General features: G+C 46.2%; 1 protein-coding gene and 1 non-coding gene across 2 annotated transcripts in view; one reads left to right on the plus strand and one right to left on the minus strand.

Annotated features, from left to right (window-relative positions):
- LOXL2 (lysyl oxidase like 2) overlaps positions 1-19,388 on the plus strand; it is a 112,946-nt gene that overhangs the window by 36,768 nt on the left and 56,790 nt on the right. The window contains exon 3 of the mRNA XM_005909154.2: positions 4,338-4,513. Within this exon, the coding sequence (XP_005909216.2) occupies positions 4,338-4,513 (176 nt within the window). The remainder of the gene's footprint in view (positions 1-4,337; positions 4,514-19,388) is intronic.
- LOC138989029 (small nucleolar RNA SNORA2/SNORA34 family) lies at positions 7,494-7,629 on the minus strand. Its single transcript, XR_011465274.1, has one exon. It is a non-coding gene; the product is annotated as a small nucleolar RNA SNORA2/SNORA34 family (small nucleolar RNA).

The following is a 19,388-nucleotide window of genomic DNA, read 5'->3' on the forward strand; positions in this document are numbered from 1 at the left end:
CAGATTCCTAACCCCTGGAGCACCAGGGAAGTCCCCGACTGGCATTTTAGTTTGGCCCCCATCTGTGTCCCTATGGCACTTTCCTAGCAGCTCTCAGATGGCATGTAGTGAACTGTTCCCAAACCACCGTGCATTCCAGCAGCAAACTGGAAGTTGGTTGCTTTGGAATCAGAACAATTTAGTTGTTAAGCATTGAGCACACAGCGGGGAAAAATAGGTCATGAAATTAGGCCAAATTAGTTTACCTGGCATGGTGATGTCATCTTGGGGCACATAGAAATGAACATTCCCACTATCTAAGAAGGTAACTGGTGGGATTGTGTAGAAGGTAGACTTACTGGGGATGAGTTGAAGCTTCTTAAGAAAGCAGCTCTTTGGGGTAATAGTTAGCATTAATGCTCCAGGGTGCTAATTTCAAATGAAAGTGAAAGTCACTCAGTTGCCTTGACTCTTTGCAACCCCATGGACTGTAGTCCGCCAGGCTCGTCTGTCCATGGGATTCTCCAGGCAAGAATACTGGAGTGGGTTGCCATTTTCTTCTCCAGGAGATCTTCTGGACCCAGGAATCTAACCTGGGTCTCCTGCATTGCAGGCAGATTCTTTACATTCTGAGCCAACAGGGTGCTAATTTCAAATGCTTCTTATCAAAAAATAAAACACGCCCTGGGACATCTGTTTTGCAGCTCCTGCTGGTACTTTTAGCTAAGTGTTGTCCTATTTCCCATCCCCTTAGTCAGGGTGGTTTCTCTGTCTGCAGATGGAATAAGGGCTCTGTTTCTTTTCACTGTCTCTGTCCATTCAGCAGCTTTTCTGAAGACTGTTCCATAGAAGAGGCCTCGCTTCAAACGTGGAGGGTCTTTTCTGTTGCTAGTACTTAGCAAGACAAACATTGGTTTGTTGTTGAAACAGCAATCGATTAGGGAGCATGTGTTTCAGTGGAGCTTGATGGCTTGGAAACGAAGCCAAATTGAGAAACCAGTTGGAAAACCTGAGCCCAGATGTTTTCAATAAGCCTTTTGTTTCCCTTCAATGCATCTGAGGTTCTCTCGTTTGAGCCCTGAGCTGCCATCTGTCATAGCAGACGCATTTCATCTGGGGCCTCGAAGTCCAGAGGCTGACCCGAGGTTCCCGCTGACCTTGAAGAACCTCAGATTTTCTTTGGTTTTCTCATCTTTACAATGGGAGTGTTTTTGTCTGCTTTTTCATTGCAGCGAGGAAGCAGCAGAATTCCTTGTTTTCTGACTTACTGGGAGGAGGAAGGAGAAAGGGAAGGTGAACACATACTAGGCGCATTCATAATCTAATTGAATCTCCATGGCGACCTGTTTGTTAGTATCATTGTTTTCACTTGAGGAATGGGCTTGGTGAAGTAGTTGACCTAGTCACATGGTAACCATGCCAGAGGCAGAGAGAATTTGTTTTTTGTTTTGTTTTTGTGGCTGTACCACATGGCATGTGGGGTGTTTATATCCTGACCAGGAATGGAACCCATGCCCTCTTCACTGGAAGTGCAGAGTCAACCTTTGAACTACCAGGGAAGTCCTGATGCAGAGAGAATTTGAACCTAGGTTTTCTGACTCCACTCTACTGTAGAGTCCTTCTGGAGTCATGAGAAAAAGGAGAGTTTTGACTCTGTTTTCTTTCTTTGTGTAGTGATGCTTATAAAAATCACTACTTGAAACCACTCTAGCACTTAAAATTTTTTTTTAATTTTAATGGTGGTAAAGTACATATAACATAAAATGTGCCATCTTAACCATTTTTCAGGGTACAGTGCAGTACTGTTAAGTACATTCACAGTGTTGTGGACCCACTTTTCATCTTGCAGAATTAAAACTCTATACCCATTAAATAACCGCTCCTCAACCCTCCTAACCCAGCCCGTGGTAAACTCCATTCTACGCTCTGTCTCTGTGATTTTGACTACTCTCAGTACCTTATATATATGGAATCATACAGTATTTGCCTTTTCCCGACTGATTTATTTCACCTAATATAAGGACTTCAAGGTTCACCCATGTTGTCGCGAGTGACAGAATGCCTTTCCTTTTGAAGGCCGAGTAATATTCCCGTGTACGTGTAGACTACAGTTTGTCAGCGGATGCTTAGGTTGCTTCTACATTTGGGCTATTGTGAAAAGTGCTGTGATGTACATGGGTGTGCAGATATCTCTTTGCCACCTTGCTATCAATTCTTTTGAATATATATATTCCCAGAAGTGGGAATTGCTAGATATATGGTAATTCTATTTTTAATTCGAGGAACCACCCTGTGTTCTTATAGGGGCTGCATCATTCTGATAGGGATAAAGTAAGATAATCAAATAGTTTAAAAATCTCACTAAGAGCTCATAGATAGAGAGGGAACTTTGGAAGACCCCTGTAAGTGAATGATCACTCAAGAAAGCAGATTTGCTTAGCAACAAAACCGTGCAATAGAAGCGTGAGCCAGCCCTCAAGACAATAAAACAATGGCAGAAAAATAACACCTGCATCCTGCCATTGGGGTCAATAAGTTAATGATCCCTAGGTCATGCTCCTCTGTGCACACTGAAAACAAAAATACAGGAGAAAGAAGACATTCTGAAGTAGAAGACCCTCATTATACTGAAACCTGACATGGCTTACCATATTTTAGCTTATGCTACTAGCTTTTAGCTAATTAACATAGTACCATGACAGATTGGGCCAGTTGGGCCACAACGAGACAAAAATCTCCCCCACTTGATGTGGAAGAGGAGCTGATGATAGAAGCCTGACATCTACTCAAGAATGAGGAAGAATGTGGTCTTCTCCCCTCCCCGTTTTTCCTTTGACTATAAAAATGTAGCCTATCCAGCTCTTGGGGCATTGCTCCCTTGCCTGCCTGCTTGTATCTCTCACAAGCATTTGATATTAGCTTTTTGGTTTTTTCTTTTTTTTGAAGGGGGCAGGCACACAGTCCAGCATGCTGGATCTTAGTCCCCAACCCAGGGATCAAACCTGTGCCCCCTGCAGTGGGAGGTGGAGTCTTAACCACTGGATCACCAAAGAAGTTCCAGCATCCTATATTTTTAAATCTATCTCTTACCTATCGTTTTGCCTCTCACTGAATTCTTTCTGCACCAACATGTAAAGAACGTGAGCTCCTCTGTTGCAATGTTACATTTCTGCCAACAGTTCACAAGGATTCCAATTTCTCCACATCCTTGCCAACACTTGTTATTTTCTGTTTTAGTTTTTGTTTTGGTAGTAGCCATCCTAGTGGGTGTGAGATTGTGTCTCATTGTGGTTAACCCTCTAGCATTTTGCACTTGGAATTCCCTACTTGCTATAAGTCAGATAAATATGCACAGGAGGTGAGCAGAGACCCACCAGGGACTCCCAGACAGATTGCCTGGCTACAAACCAGCCCTGCCTTCACCTGACTTCTGAAGCATGAAGGGGAGGCTCTGTGGGTTAGTCTTGCTGGACCATCTCTGAATCAGTGGATGGGAAACATCAGGAAGTAGGAAGAGACCTGAAAGCACCAGGATTTGGGGTTCAGGGAGATGACCTCACATTGTGAGTTGCCTTCTGTGAGCATAACTAATACCATCACCGTCATCATCATCATCATCATCACCGTTTTAAAAAATATTTATTTTTGGCTGCTCTGGGCCTTCCTTGGTGCCCATGGGCTTTCTCTAGTTGTGGAGAGTAGGGGCTACTCTCTAGCTGTGGTTTGCCAGCTCAGTAGTTGTGGTGTACGGGCTTAGTTGCCCCATGGCCTGTGGGATCTTCCCAGACCAGGAATTGAACCGGTGTCCCTTCATTGGCAGACAGATTCTCAATTACTGGACCACCAGGGAAATTCATCATTACCATTTTTTTAGTAACTCTGGACTAACAATAAACGAAGCATGTGTCATGTACTATCTCTAATCTGCACATGGTCCTGCCATTTAAATGTCATTATTATCCCCACTTTACCAATGAGAAAAGGAAGCTTTGACCAGGGTTATAGAGCTGAGTGGCTGAGCCAGAATTAGTATCAAACAGCTTAGGGTCCAAAGTCCCTGTTCTTTCCATTATACCATGTTACTTCGGGTTTAAATCTGATTTCTACTCCGATCATTTTCAATCCACCACATCCCTATATCACATCCCTCTGCCAGGGGAATCCAGGAGGGTCTTGAACTGTATGAAGTATTTCAACACACTGAAAACCAATTGATGACCCCACACAGCTGCCAAAATTAGGGAAAATTCCTGTTTTTGTGTACATAATCGGTGTCCAAATGCACCCAAAGACTGAGCCCAAAGACTCAGACCTACTCTGATGTGGATCTTGGCTTCTCTCTTCTCTGCTTCCTTCAGGGCCCATCTGGTTGGACAATGTCTACTGCACCGGCAGCGAGGCGACCCTTGCAGCCTGCTCCTCCAATGGCTGGGGTGTGACCGACTGCAAGCACACGGAAGATGTGGGTGTGGTGTGCAGTGAGAAAAGAATTCCTGGGTTCAAGTTTGACAATTCGCTGATCAACAACATAGAGGCAAGTCATGTGCTTTATTTTTTCTTCAACTGAAGCATAGTTGACTTACTGTGTTGTGTTGGTTTCTGCTGTATGGCAAAGTGATTGTTTTATATATATATATATATACAACACACACACATATATATATTCTTTTTCATACTCTTTTCCATTATAGTTTGTCACAGGATGTTGAATATAATTCCCTGTCTATGTAATAGAATCTTTTTAGAATTTTTATTTATTTTTAAAATTAAATTAAAAGCAATTTAATTTAAATTGCTTCACAATTTTGTGTTGATTTCTGCTGTACAACAATGTGAATCAGTTACAATTAAGTACATATATTCCTTCCCTCTGAGACTCCCTCCCCTCCCCCCATTCCACTCTCTAGGTCATCACAGAGTGCCAAGCTGGGCTCCGTGTTACACAGCGTGGCCTTTTGTTTATCCATCCCAAGTGTAACAGTTTGCATTTGCTAATCCCAGCCTCCCATTCCATCCCCCCCACCTCGCCTCCCTTGGCAACCACAAATCTGTGAGTCTGTTTCTCTGTTTCAGAGATAGATTCATCTTTGCGTCATATTTTACATTTCACATATAGGTGATATCATATGGTGTTTCTCTTTCTGATAAGTTCATGTGCCCTTGATGACTCTTTCATGTGAATGTTTCCCTTCTTCCATTTAACTCACTTTTCACCTATGATTCTAAGAAGTGTGTGTGGTCACTTGGAGGGGTGGGACCTAAACTCATCATTTGGTGCCAGGGCAGTTGAGGAAGCATTTCTGAAGAAGGGGATGCCATCAGAAGCAGAGAACAGCTTAGACAAAGACACAGAGGTATAGAGTTCTCTGTTAACTGGGCCTAAGCAGGTCAATACCACTCAAGACTGTAGATCCTGAATCTGGAAATAGTGTGAAATGAGGGTAGAAAGGAGGCCATGAGAAGACTCAGCTATGTTCAGGAGCTTGCCCTTTGGGCTAGGAAAATGTATCAGCTAGCAACTGCAGTGTAACAAATTACCTCCCTGCCCCTTATATTTTGCAGCTTCAGACAACAAACTTGGATTGTCTCAAGTAGTTTCTAAGGATCAGGAAGCCAGGAGTGGTCAGCCAGTTGATTTTTCTCAGAACATCTCGTGAACTTGCAGTCACGTTGTCAACTAGGACTGGGGACTCTTCTCCCAAGTTGACTACTGTGGTTGTTGGCAGGCCTTAGCTTCCTTCTGGCTGTCAGCTGGAGCCCTCTGGTCCTCTCCATACAATCGCCCTATAGGCTCCTTGAACATCCTTAAGATATGGTGGTTGTCTTTCTTTAGAGTGAATGACTCAAAAGAGAAAGAGAGAGAGGGAACAAAACATGGAAGCCATGTCTTTCCCAGCGTCCTCTCAGAAGTGATGGTCCATCATTTCTGCTGTATTTTATTGGTCATTCACATCAACAGTACGCCTTGTGGGTGGAGATTACCCAAAGATATGACTCCAGAAAGTAGTGGTCACTGGGGGTCATATTGGAGGCTGGCTGTCACAGGACAGTTGTCCCCTAACTAGCAGGGGATCAGAATCACTTTTAAAATGCATCAGACCTCCTGAGTGAGGGTCTCCCACTAAGAGAACAGCTAATTTTTTTTAACTCTCTCAGAGGATTCTGATGCTGCCAGCCCAAGTCAACATTTGGGAATGGCAAAAGGGCTTGTGATCCTTCTTCTAAATTTATGGCTAAATTTCAGATTTATCTTTTTTACAAGTGCTCCAGCCAAAGAATAGAATGAACAAGCATTTAATGCTCTCCTCTATGTGGGGCTTAGGGCAGGAGGAAGAGGCAGCCAAGACTCCTTCCTCAAGGAATGTGCTGGATGTTACCCCCAAGGCACTACGGGATCGTCCATGAATCCAGGACAAGGAGCCTTTTCTGTGCTGTAGTTTCCAGCTGGCCTCAGACTAATGCAGAAGAGAATTGATTCTTGAAATTGCCCTATTTGGGCTTCAGAGGAAGTTCTCCCCAGACTGTGGTCTTTACATTTTCCTCCCATGACTCACTCTGCCCTACTCTTTCTCATATGCTCTGAGAGCGCACTGAGATGCTGGGAACTGGTCCAAACCTGAATGACAGTGTGGAAAAGGATTTCCAGCCTTCTCTCAGCCGGCAGCTTTGAGACCACTTCTGGTTGACAGTCTTCAAATGCTGCTGTTTTATTTGGGATAACCAGAAGAGATGGTTACAGAGTTGATGTTGTGTATCTAGTGTTTTGGTTCCTGATAATCTTGCTTTATCATGAAGGTTATAATTTGGAAGGTGGGCTTATCCAATCCAGTTTCATACTTTTCATACTCTTTATATAACTTCATATGAAGTAATTAGCCACCCCCTCATATAATGCATCTCATCTTTCCAATGAGATTGGAAGCTCCCAAAGGCAGGGGTTCCATCTAGTTTACCATTGTATCCAAAAAAAAAAACGATGCTAGGTACCTAGAATTTTCTTCTCAGGAATGAAAACCAACATTATCCACTTAATGAATTCGTCATTGTTGTTTAGTCACTGAGTTGTGTCTGACTCTTTTGCGACCCCATAGACTGTAGACCACGAAGCTCCTCTGTCTGTGGGATTTCCCAGGCATGGATACTGGAGTGAGTTGCCATTTCCTTCTCCAGGGGATTGAAACTGTCTCCTACTTGGCAGGCAGATTCTTCACCACTGAGCCACCTGGGAAGGCAGGTGAAGAAGATCCTAGGATAAAATATCAAGCTAAATAGCAATGAGAAATGCACAGAAGCAAATCATTCCTTCATAGTATTGCCTTGCCTAATAGGACTATGAATTTATGTGTGACTTTTTTGGGGGGGAGTCCACAGCATTTTTTGGTTTTTTGGTAGTAATTGGATTTAGCAATATTATTATTCTAATGATCAAGTTAAATCAGGGATCTCTGAATTTTGGAATCCCAATATTAATCAACTACAAATAAGTATTAGCCCATATCTATCATCAGTGACTGAAATGTTTCTTTCTAATGAGTTGACCATTCCATTACGAAAGTTCTGAAGTGGCCAACAGATCATAGATAGAGATTTCTTCAGGCTTCTGCTTGAAACAATCACTTCAGCAAACTGCTAACCTTGATTCAAGGTCAAATGTGTGACATCTTTAATGGGCTTTTGTTCATCCTACATCCTTGGGATAATCCACTTGGATTGTCAAGTGAAGATCTTGACTTCCAGGCATGAGAAAGTCACTGCTAGCATGAATCAAAAGTGGATAGGCCAAAATGCCAGTGGGTTTTGGACTGGAAAAATGAGAAGACCCATCTGCCACTAGGGAAGAATCAAAAAAGTTCTGAAAAAGAACTCTGTGAAGGGCACTTCAACAGAAAAGTGTTTATGAAATTGCCTGTAGGGTCCAATTCTAATGCTTAGCCTTTAAAGGGGAAATAAAGGATTTCCCTGGTGGTCCAGTGGCTAATTATGCTCCCAATGCAGGAGGCCCGGGTTCAATCCTTGGTCAGGGAACTACATCCCATATGTCACAACTGAGAGTTCACGTGCCACAACTAAGGATCCTGCATGCTGCGATGAAGATCAAAGATAGACTCAGCCAAATAAATAAATATTTTTTAAAATAAAGGGGAAATAAGATGGGTCACAGAGAAATTAAAACCTTCGTTGTCTGGAAAAGGCAGAGAAATGACCAGGGGAAAAATATTTTAGAGAGAACTTCCTTGTTGTGGAAGGGCTGAGAGTCCATGATAGGAAATCTTAGCACCTATCTCTATTCTGGACGTTTATTTGTTGGGGGTCTGCTGTGTACACATCACGGTCTGGGATACCATTGGGGCAAGTAAACGTGACCCTTGTTCTCAAGCCCTTATAACCCTAGAAGACAAGATGCATGCCTTGGGGAAATTTGGAACATCATTCCAGGGCAAGTAACCTGGAATGATCTTCCAGGTAATCCTAAGTGGGTTTACAGTAACCCAGAGAGGCTTAGCTGGGAGGAGTCTGGTTTCAAGGGCTAGATGACTTCCACAGCCTCTAAACTTGGCATTTTCCTAGAAGACCTCCCTCTTGCTGTCATACGAATCAGATTGGTTACCAGGGACCAGACTAGGAGCTTTCCTGTCTAGCCAGGAATACTGTGAAAATTTTCAGTTGATGAGCAGTCCCCTGTAACCTCTTCCCTTTGGTATCTGCTTAAAGTAGATCATTAATGGGCCTAGATTTCAGGGTGTCTGACCAGAACCTCGGACAGCTGCCAGAAGATTTTTCTATCCAGGACTTCGTGGCTAAGCTTATGCTTATGGGCAGGGTTGGCCTGATGGGTAGGGAGCCACCCAGACTACCTACAAGGGATATTTGTGGGATGTGACAAGTTTCTCCGAAATACCTCATATAATAGCTGTGTCAGTAGCTGAAGTCATGGAATCATTCCTCTTGGCTAGAGAAATGTACCCTGTTAGATGTGTGTGGACCAGGGAAGTTCTGTTGTTGTTGTTCAGTTGCTAAGTTGTTTCTGACTGTTTGTGATCCTATGGACTACAGCATGTCAGGCCTCCCTGACCTTCACTGTCTCCTGGAGCTTGCCTAACTAAGTTCATGTCTATTGAGTCGGTGATGCTGTCTAACCATCTCATCCTCTGCTGCCCTCTTCTCCTTTTGCCTTCAATCTTTCCTGGCATCAAGGTCTTTTCCACTGAGTCGGCTCTTCACATCACGTGGCCAAAGTACTGGAGCTTCAACTTCAGCATCAGTCCTTCTAATGAATATTCAGGATTGATTTCCTTTAGGATTGACTGGCTTGATCTCCTTGCTGACCAAGGGACTCTCAAGAGTATTCTCCAATGCCACAATTCGAAAGCATCAGTTCTTTGGCACTCAGCCTTCTTTATGGTCCAACTCTCACATCCATACATGACTACTGGAAAAATCATAGCTTTGACTAGATGAACCTTTGTCAGCAAAGTGATATCTCTGCTTTTTAATACACTGTCTAGGTTTGTCATAGCTTTTCTTCCAAGGCGCAAGTGTCTTTTAATTTCATGGCTGCAATCACGATCTGCAGTGATTTTGCAGCCCAAGAAAATGAACTTTGTCACTGTTTCCACTTTTTACCCTCCTATTTGCCATTAAGTGATGGGACCAGATGCCATAATCTTAACTTTTTGAATGTTGAGTTTTAAGCCAGCTTTTCACTCTCCTCTATCACCCTCATCAAGAGACTCTTTAGTTCCTATTTGCTTTCTGCTGTTAGAGTGGTATCATCTGTTTATCTGCGGTTGTTCAAATTTCTCCCAGCAATCTTGATTCCAGCTTGTGAGTCATCCAGTCAGACATTTTACATGATGTACTCTGCACATAAGTTAAATAAGCAGGGTGGATTGAGAGCATGGGGTCTTAGATGCTGAACCATCAGGGAAGTCTTGGAATGTGTTCGGGATGAATATAAGGTTCTATGTCAAGGTTCATGATGAAAAAATGGAAAAAACAGCTACAGAGCAAAAGCCAGGAAAAGAGACTGAAAGTGTTAATTGTATTTAAAAGATCCCTGAAAGTGATTGGTTGCCTAAAAGCTCAGTATAAGCCAATGGTATGGCTGCTAGAAAGTGTGTGTAAACTGATACACTTGGTTGAGGGGAAGGGGACATTTTTCCTAAACTCTTCGCTTTTTGGACCAAGAAGGGAGTGAATTTCCAGGGCCATCTCTTAACTAGGTCATCCAGAGTAAGGACCAGCCAGGTGGACACAGGTCTGGAAACCACATCACATGAGGAAATGAAGACATTGTGTCAAGAAAACAGATAAGATGGAAGAGATATCGGTCCTCTTCAAATATTGAAGTGCTACCATGGAGAAGAGCGTTTGTACTTTGGCTTAACTCCCAAAACTAAGATGAATGGGGAGGGATTGGGGTGTAGATTTCAGCTGAATATGAAAACTCTTTAAGGCTGAGTGATGGGGCTACACATTTCAACACCACCCGAGGACTCTGAAGCACAGGAGACAGGCTGCCCTGTGAGTGGTGAGCTCCTTGTCCCCAGAGTAGTTTAAGCAGGAACTGGATGAGCTCCTGCAAGGAATATGGCAGCCAAATCCCTACATGGGAAGGACACGGGATGAGATGATTACCAAATTCTAAGACCCCATGTTTATCTGCATCTCTGAAAGTGCACCCAGCCAGCCCGCACAGGGGGCGCACACTCGCTGACTACTGGCAGTGATCACCACTGTGTGTCAAACTACCCCCACAGCTCAGTGGTAAAGAACCTGCTTGCAGTGCAGGAAAGCCGGGAGATGCGGGTTCGATCCCTGGGTCAGGAAGATCTCCTGGAGGAGGAAATGGCAACCTACTCCAGTATTCTTGCCTGGGAAATCCAATGGACAGAGGGGCCTGGGGGCTATAGTCCATAGGGTTGCAAAGAGTTGGACTCAACTGAGCACACACACACACACGACCATTGTGTGAATTGGGGTCATGCCTGTTACACACACACACTCACACAGACACATGCAGAGAAGGGATGTCTGCTACTGTGTGTTCTCATGTTCTCTCTCCATCTCTGGCACATCATGACTTTGGCCTTGAAAGCAGACACTTTCCACCCTCACTGTTGTACATCACAGTGAAAATTAAAGCCCCACCTCCCCTCGATGTCCCCCAGGTGGGGCTCATAAATTCAAAAGTGGCCAAGAGTAGAGAGTCAAGTTAATGACTTCTCTGTGTCTTGTGACCCCAGGCACAAATGATCAGTCTATTGAAGATCACAGAGACACTCCCATCTCTTCTCACCCTTATTTTGAATGGATGTGACCAGGTTCTAGCATATCCACCCTCGTAGACACCTGGAGGTTGAAGACAGATCACAGACCATTAGAGATGACCCTCACAGGCTTGTGCCTTCTCCAGAGCACATTGAAATTTCCCCAAGCAGCGAGTGGAAGAAAACGGCATCCGTCTAGACCAAGTTCATCCCACTCTGGGATGCCAGAGGCGTGAGTCACTATGCCCTGGGGCCTGGAGGATGGAATTTCACTCTATGAGCTAACTGTGCTTCCGTGGAGTCCTACATCTGCCTGGGGCATCCTCAGGGGCCCCCGACACTTCATAAATTCCCTTCTAGAGGAGGGAAAAAGTGCTTCTTCCTCAGAAGGATGACCCCTCCCAGGGAGAGTTTGGCCAGAGCACAGAGCAAGTCCACTCCCTTCTTTAAGATGAGTTGGTTGATTTCGATCCCTTCCAGCTATGACAGTCTGTAATCTGGAGTGGCAGTGGTTTCTCCTTCAGAATGGCATGGCATGCACTCATCATTTACAAGGGGGTTTAAACAATCTGTAGGGGGAAAACCAGATGATTTCTGGAAAAGTGCATGCAGACTGTAAAATGTTATAAGAGATTTGCCTTACTGCTGATTCACCAGCCTGGGTTCATTTCTTCCAGAAAATTAACCGATCAGGATCTCCATCCTCCCCTTTGCTATGGTCTAAAGTTTTAGACCCTAGAGTGGGAGGCAGGACCCCTGAGTTCTGGCCCCTTTGGAGCCTGAGACTTGCAACTGTATGTCCAGAGGGACTGACCCTTCTTGGGTCCCTGGACACCTCACTGTAAAACAGCATTTTATACAGGGGGGAGAAAAATGAGTCTCGGCCAATTCTCAAAACCTTCTTCAAAAGAGGAAAGCAGGAGCAAATAATAAATGTTCAATACTGTTGGTTTAAAGTGCATAGATCTTTTCTAAACCTATAAAACAGAGCTCCAAGCAAACCTCCCAGGAGTTCAGAGGCTCTTAAATCGAGAGGCTTTGTTTCCTGTCTGTGGCTGTGGACAAGTTGGAAAAAGCATTAGATAAGGGGAGATTACAAATCCAGATGCCCTTGTGAGCAGCCATCCCTGCTCTGGCCCGTCTGCACATTGCTAAGTCATGTGCTCATAGAGAGGCTCGTGGCTGGGGCCGGGTGCTGTTAGGTCAGGGAACATAACGGGTCTTTTCCTTTTCTTCGGCCTCCCCACCTCACTTTCTTCTCTACTCATTTTTTTAAACTTATTTTTATTTTTGGCTGCTCTGGGTCTTCGTTGCTTTATGTGGGCTTTCTCTAGTTGTGGTACAGGGGGCTTCCCATTGTGGTGGCTTCTCCTGTTGCAGAGCACAAGCTCTAGGGTGCACGGGCTTCAGTAGTTACGGTGCGTGAGTTTGGTTGCCCTGTGACATGTGGGATCGTCCCAAACCAGGGATCAAACCCGTGTTTCCTGCACTGGCAGACAAATTCCCAACCCCTGGACCATCAGGGAAGCCCTCTACCATTTTTGAAAGGCTCTTTTGCCAAAGCAGTTAGGTTCCCAGAACTGATTAGAAATCCTCCAGCTGTGAGATTTAAGGGTGGCCTATGGGCTTTCCTGGTGGCTCAGACGGTAAAGAATCTACCTCCAATGCTAGAGATCTGGGTTCGATTCCTGGGTCAGGAAGATCCCCTGGAGAAGGGAATGGCTACTTATTCCAGTATTCTTGCCTGGAAAATTCCATGGACAGAGAAGCCTGCTACTGCTAAGTCACTTCAGTCATGTCCAACTCTGTGTGACCCCATAGACGACAGCCCACCAGGCTCCCCTGTCCGTGGGATTCTCCAGGCAAGAACACTGAAGTGGGTTGCCATTTCCTTCTCCAGTGCCTGGTGGGCTACAGTTCACGGGGTTGCAGAGCCAGACACAACTTAGCAACTAACACACACATCCTCTGAGTGGCCTTAGAGCCCCAATTTCTCCTTTGTGACAGCAGGCAGCCCAGGAGGACTGGAGGGGCCAGGAGGAAGATGGAGCTGGGAGGGTAATATTCACTTCCAACAGTGGGGGCATCCGGTACCCCTCCCCTCCACACTCTCACCTCCTACTGGAGGGACCTGGAGACCTGAAAAACCTCTTTCTTCGGCTCTTAACCACAGGGATGGAGGCTGTTGTGCATTTTTTAAATTCCAGGAGTCCAGGTTTTTATTAGTCACAGTTAACTGCCAAATGCTTCAGGGCTTTCCCCTCAGCAGCAGCCTTATCATCCCAGCATCTGGGGGCTCTTGAGGGTGGAAGCCTGAAGCCAGGAAAGGGGTAATTAACTCTGTGTGCTAAGTCACTACAGTCGTGTTCGACTCTGTGTGACCCCATGGCCTGCAGCCTGCCAGGCTCCTCTGTCCACGGGATTCTCCAGGCAGGAATACTGGAGTGGGTTGCTATTTCTTACTCCAAGGGATCTTCTCAACCCAGGGATCGAACCCAGGTTTCCTGCACTGCAGGCAGATTCTTTACCATCAGAGCCACTAGGGAAGCCCATAAATAACTCTAGAAAGGTCCAAACACTTCCCAGACAGGAATTTAACCCCCTACTCCCCATGAGAGAGGAGGCGCAGCAGATTGTCTTGGGTGGTTTAGGAAAGAAACGGGGGTCTGTTTTCATCTCTGTGCAGTTTAGAAGGCGGTGGTCCCTCCGAGCTAAATATAGCCCTACTTCCCCAGACGGCTGCTGTGTAATTGGCCGGCTTCCCTCTACGGCAGAAGGAATGGTAGCAAGTGGGCAGTTTGTGTTGGACCCTTCAGTAAGTGGGGAGAGGGCCACGGTGGGAGCCCACCGCATCTGCCCAACTGTCAAGCTGGACCATCACATGCCACTCTCCTGGGTTTTCTCTCCCTGCCTACAGGGAGCTTGGGCAAGAAGAGGTATTATATATACCCTGTCTGGTGCTAACATTCCATGATTCTGTTTATCGAAAGCCTGACATGGTCTGGGCTCACCAGCCACCACAAGGGGCACAAGAGAAGGAGTTCGAGGGTGACCTATTTTTCACCACATCCAAGAACTAAAAGGGCATTTATGCAGCTAACAGAACAGACTCTTCGAAACTGAGCACATTCTGGCAGATTTGGAAACTCTGACTCCTGGCCACTGTGCTGTACCCAAAACCCTTTGAAAATCATAAACACCATTATAATTGTTTGTAAGTTGAAAGAAATAGGTAATGTTTTACTTACTCATTAGATGAAATCAGTGACTAAGTAGCCTTATAATTTGTTTTAGATGAAATAAATGAATGGTAATATGTACTCCAACTGTAAATTTTTTAAAAATTAATTAATTTTTGGCAACTCTGAGTCTTTGTTGCTCTGAGCAGGCTTTTTCTAGTTGAGGCAAGAAGGGGCCTGTTCTCTCGTTGTGGTGCATAGGCTTCTCATTGCGGTGGTTTCTCTTGGTGAAGAGCACAGGCTCTAGGGGCTTGGGCTTCACTAATTGAGGCCCTCGAGCTCAGGTTCAGCACTCGTGGCACAGGGGCTTAGTGGCCCCATGGCATGTGAGGTCTTCCTGGACCAGGAATTGAACTGGTGTCCCTAGAGTCTTAACCACTGGACCACCAGGGAAGTCCTGTACTCCAGCTTTGAACAGTGTGGATGGGATGGTAAATTGTGCAGCTGTTTCAAAAGGGAGAGGTTCGTGGGAAGAGATTTGTGGGCGGGATTCTCTATGGAAGAAGTAGAGGCTTGAGCTGGGCTGGAGAAAGCCTCTCTCTGCCCTGGTCAGGAAGGTCTTTTCTGTAGGGTGGGGCTTCTGATATGACTAGGGTAAAGGCTGGTGACAAGGGGACCAGGTGGCCCATTAGAGTTAGCCCGCCAGAGGGTTCAGTGACAATGACTGCCCCCGCCCCATCTCCATGCGGCTGTTGCTAAGGCAGCTGGAGGCTGTCTGCTCATTCATTCATTCAGTACATTTTAATTGAGCACCAGATTCTATGCTGGGTACTGGCAATCACTACTGATATTCAAGGACAGTCTCACCATCCTGAAGTTTGCTGTCCAGTAGTGGAGAAAGGGGCTTCCCTGGTGGCTCAAATGGTAAAGAATCCGCCTGCAATGCAGAAGACCAGGCTTCCATCCCTGGGTTAGGAAGATCCCCTGGAGAAGGGAATAGCTACCCACTCCAGTATTCTTGCCTGGAGAATCCCATGGACAGAGGAGCCTGGTGGGCTGCAGTCCATGGGGTCACAAAGAGTCAGACACAACTGAGCAACTAACACATACACACAGTGAAGTCATTCCTTTGCCACTATGGTGATGGTTGCTAGGATAAGAGGCATCAGGTACCCACCCTGGGAGCGTGCTAGGCGGTTTGGCCAGGTCCACAGACTTACTTGATCTGTGGCCTCAGCACTCCCGCGGCTTAGAGGGACCAATTGCAGGCATAGGTGTCGTGCCAGCTTCCTGCGGTCAGCAGCCCTTGCCTGGTCTCCAAGGAAGCAGCCTCTGTTACCTGCTCCACTGCTTTCAGGTTGGAAAATGAAACAGAGCATTTGATTCTCCAGCAGCGTTGCAAAGCTCTTGATTTATAGGAGAAGGGCCCAGACGGCCAGCTTTCTCCTCTGGTGGTTCGGCATGACCTCAGCTCTGGTGCCACTCCCATCCTGACCCCCTCCACCCAGGCAGGTCTCCATCACACAGAGCTGAGCAACAGAAATCACCACACTGCCTTCCCTCTTCCCTTTCATCCATCTGGCCCAATTGGAATCACTGGCTTGAGAATGTTCCCAGGAACTTCCTAGGCTGTGAATTTCAGATTTGATCATCAAAAGGGGATAATTACAGTGTAGCCAGCCTCTTCCAGTACAACATGTTTCATGCTGTTTACAGATGTTACCCATTTGGATAAACTGAACACGTGCTGATGGTCAGATCAGCTTTTAATTCCATTCAATAACTATTTACTAGCCTCAGATTTCTAGGGGAAAGAGGGGAGGGTGTTAAATAGCTCGGATGGCAAGAGATCGCATGGATAAAAGTGCAGCTATCTCCTTATCCATCAGTAAGTCACACAAGAAGTGCTTATGCTGTGAAGAGATGCAGGCCTCGATGTTTGTTTTGCATTAAGCAAAAAATAAAGAAAGTCTTTATTACACTTCTGGCTTGAGAACTCAGCATTTTTAGTTAAGCTGAATTCCTGTAGTTGGATTTTTTTAAATGATTATTATTAGTAGTTTATTACAAAAATATGTGAGGACCCACTATGTGCTGTGTCTGGTGCTAGTTGCCATGGGGAATACAGGAATGAATGAAAAACAGGTCTGTCCTTGAGCGACTCACAGTCTGATGAGGTGGCAAAACTTGTGGAAAGATCAGTACTACAAGATTGTCAATATAAGCCAAAGATAAACTGAGGGACTCAGAAAGCAAATGCTAGAGAAGAAAGAAGTCAGATCTGTGTGGATGAGGTATGTGAGGGAGGAGGGGCTTCATGGAAGAGAGGATACTATCTTTCCCCCTCTGCCATGAGTAACAGCAAGAGACTTGCTGATCTGGTTGACTAATGTCAACCTCACACAGTTCCTGGGACTGGTATCCTTCAGCTGGTGTTCTTCAAATGATTGAATGAGTGAGATTATTTCTAAGGGTCAGGAGGATGCTCATTGGTAGAGAGAAAGCAAAAAAGGATTGCAGGAAGCAGCTTGATGCTGGCATTAAAAGAGGGATGCTGGCCTGGCAACAAGGGATGCTCAAGGCTGGAGAAAGGACAGGGAGGGGATGAGGTGGGTCTGATCAGGAAGGCTCTTGACCTGGAGTATAAGACCTCGGGGAGCCACAGGAAGATTTTGAGCCAAACACATGAGTGCACAGTGCTCAGCTGGATGGATATGCCAGCCACGTTTGACGAGGACTGGCTCAGTCATTCATCTGCCCCAAAGAAACAGAATTGTGATGCTCTCTTACTTCCACAATTCTCACTGCACACCTGCCTGGACAATAGAAATGGGAAGGAGATGGAAGGGTAGGAAAAGCATGGCTGGGGCAGAACGAGCCACAAGAGCAAGGAAGAGAGAGGGAGCAAGAGGCTTGCAGGCTGCAAACTGGGAGGGCGTTGCCTCACTCAGTGAAAAGAGGGAAGACCAAGGGCATCCTGGGTGCGTTTGGTGTGAGGTGCTGATGAAGTTGCCAAGGTGGCACCTGGGAAAATGGATCTGTATCTGGAAGCCCATTTTTTAACAATAGCTGAATAAGGCTTCCCTGGTGGCTCAGTGGTAAAGATCTGCCTGCCAGTGCAGGAGACACAGGTTTGATCCCCGGTCTGGGAAGATCCCACATGCCGCAGAGCAACTAAGCCCATTCACCACAAGTATTGAGCCTGTGCTCTAGAGCCCAGGAGCCACAACTACTGAGCCCACCTGCTGCAATTACTGAAGCCCCACTCTCTAGAGCCCAAGCTCCTTAACAAGAGAAGCCACTGCAGTGAGAAGCCCGGACACCCTAACTACAGAGTAGCTCCACTCATGGCAACTAGAGAAACGCCCATGCAGCAGTGAAAACCAGCACAGCCAAAAATTAAATAAATAATTTAGAAAATAGCTGAATAAATAAAGGCCTTTAAGAGCAAGATGCCTGTTAGCTGTAGAGGAAAGGGGCTTACTAAGTGAGCAGCAGTCATGCAGAATGAACCAGTCGTCTGTCCTGGTGGGATGATGGTGGACCACTACCTCTCCATCCTCCCACCTGACACCACTCCACGGATGACTTCTCAGGTGGGAAGGCTTGGTCTGATACATTAAGTAATTAATTGCATAATTAAATGACAACTTCTAGAGGGAGGGAGGGGAAGAATTGGACTAAGATCTGGCTCTTGGAAACATGCCCTCCACAGGAGGCGATGAGCTGAGTGCCGACTTTCAGCAGTGAGGTGCGTCCTTAAAGGGTTGCTTGCCTTGCCTCCCCCTGAATCTTTCCCTGATGCAATCCCCACCTAGACTTTCAAAACTGGTGATTTTTCCTCCTTGGCAATAGCCCCAGACTGTCACACTGTGGAATCTGCAAGTCATTCACAGATGCTGCAAATGTGAAATGTCATTCAAGCACAAGACTGGGAGACCAGCCCTGGTGATCATTCACCAGCCCTTCTTTCCACCACCCGACTAGGTACAGCAGGGCAGGTTATGGCCTCAGGGCACCCTGATTTTCCCCTTTGGAAGCCAGTGATAGTCACTCCCAGGGCTCAGACCCTCCCTGGAGATGTGCTGAGTTTTGAGTAGGACAAGTCCAGAAAGTTCTGTGAATTCCTTGGAGGGAAGCCTTTTGGAGAGTTTGGTGAACTCCTGTCTCTGGCCTGAGGGCTAGCCTTCAGACTTTCAAGTTTTAAAAGGGGCCAGGTATATAGACGGCCTCTGGGCTCTTGGGCTAAATGTGAAACATGCAAGTCTAAAGAGACTTCTGTTAGAAAAGAAAAATGTGTATAGGTTTTAGTGTTTCAAATCTTCACTGCTCTTTTGAAGTTGAACTTCCGGGGGGAAAAAATTCTACTGCTTGTGGTTATGGAAAGGATTCCAAGGCTGTGAGATCAGGAGGGCCGTTGTGTGTGTACGTGTGTTTTCCTACACAGAACTCTCTGAACAGCCCCCGTGAGCTCGTTAGCCAGCAGCGAGCCCTGACTGCATGCCGCTGAGGGTTTCCCTGCTGCCCCGTGGCCTGAGTCCAAGGGCAGCTGGGAGGCAGCCCTCGCATCTCACGTACACTCCGGCCTGACTCATAGCTTCTCTGGGCGGGGCGCAGGGTGGACTTCAAATGTGGGCTTTTATTGGGCGGACCCCCAAAGGATGCCTCAGAAGGCTGAGTCCCAGGCCCAGCTGTGTCCTCTCAGTAGCCGGCAAGGGATGGGATGAAGTCAGAAGGGTGAAGACCCAGAGGCCCATTGTGGTGAGCCTGGGGCACGGACTTGGAGTCAGAACTCGGTTTTCACCCTTGTTTATCTACTTACTGGCTGTGTGAACTTGGAGAAGATGCCGAACCTCGCCAAGTTTCCTCGCTTTTCGCCTGTAGTCAGGGTGTACCATTAGCCTCTCACTGGTTGTTATGGGAACTGAGGCAGGGGATGGACGCAAAGTTCTGAGTGCAG

This window comes from Bos mutus, chromosome 8 (assembly GCF_027580195.1).
Source record: "Bos mutus isolate GX-2022 chromosome 8, NWIPB_WYAK_1.1, whole genome shotgun sequence".
Classification (NCBI taxonomy): domain Eukaryota; kingdom Metazoa; phylum Chordata; class Mammalia; order Artiodactyla; family Bovidae; genus Bos; species Bos mutus.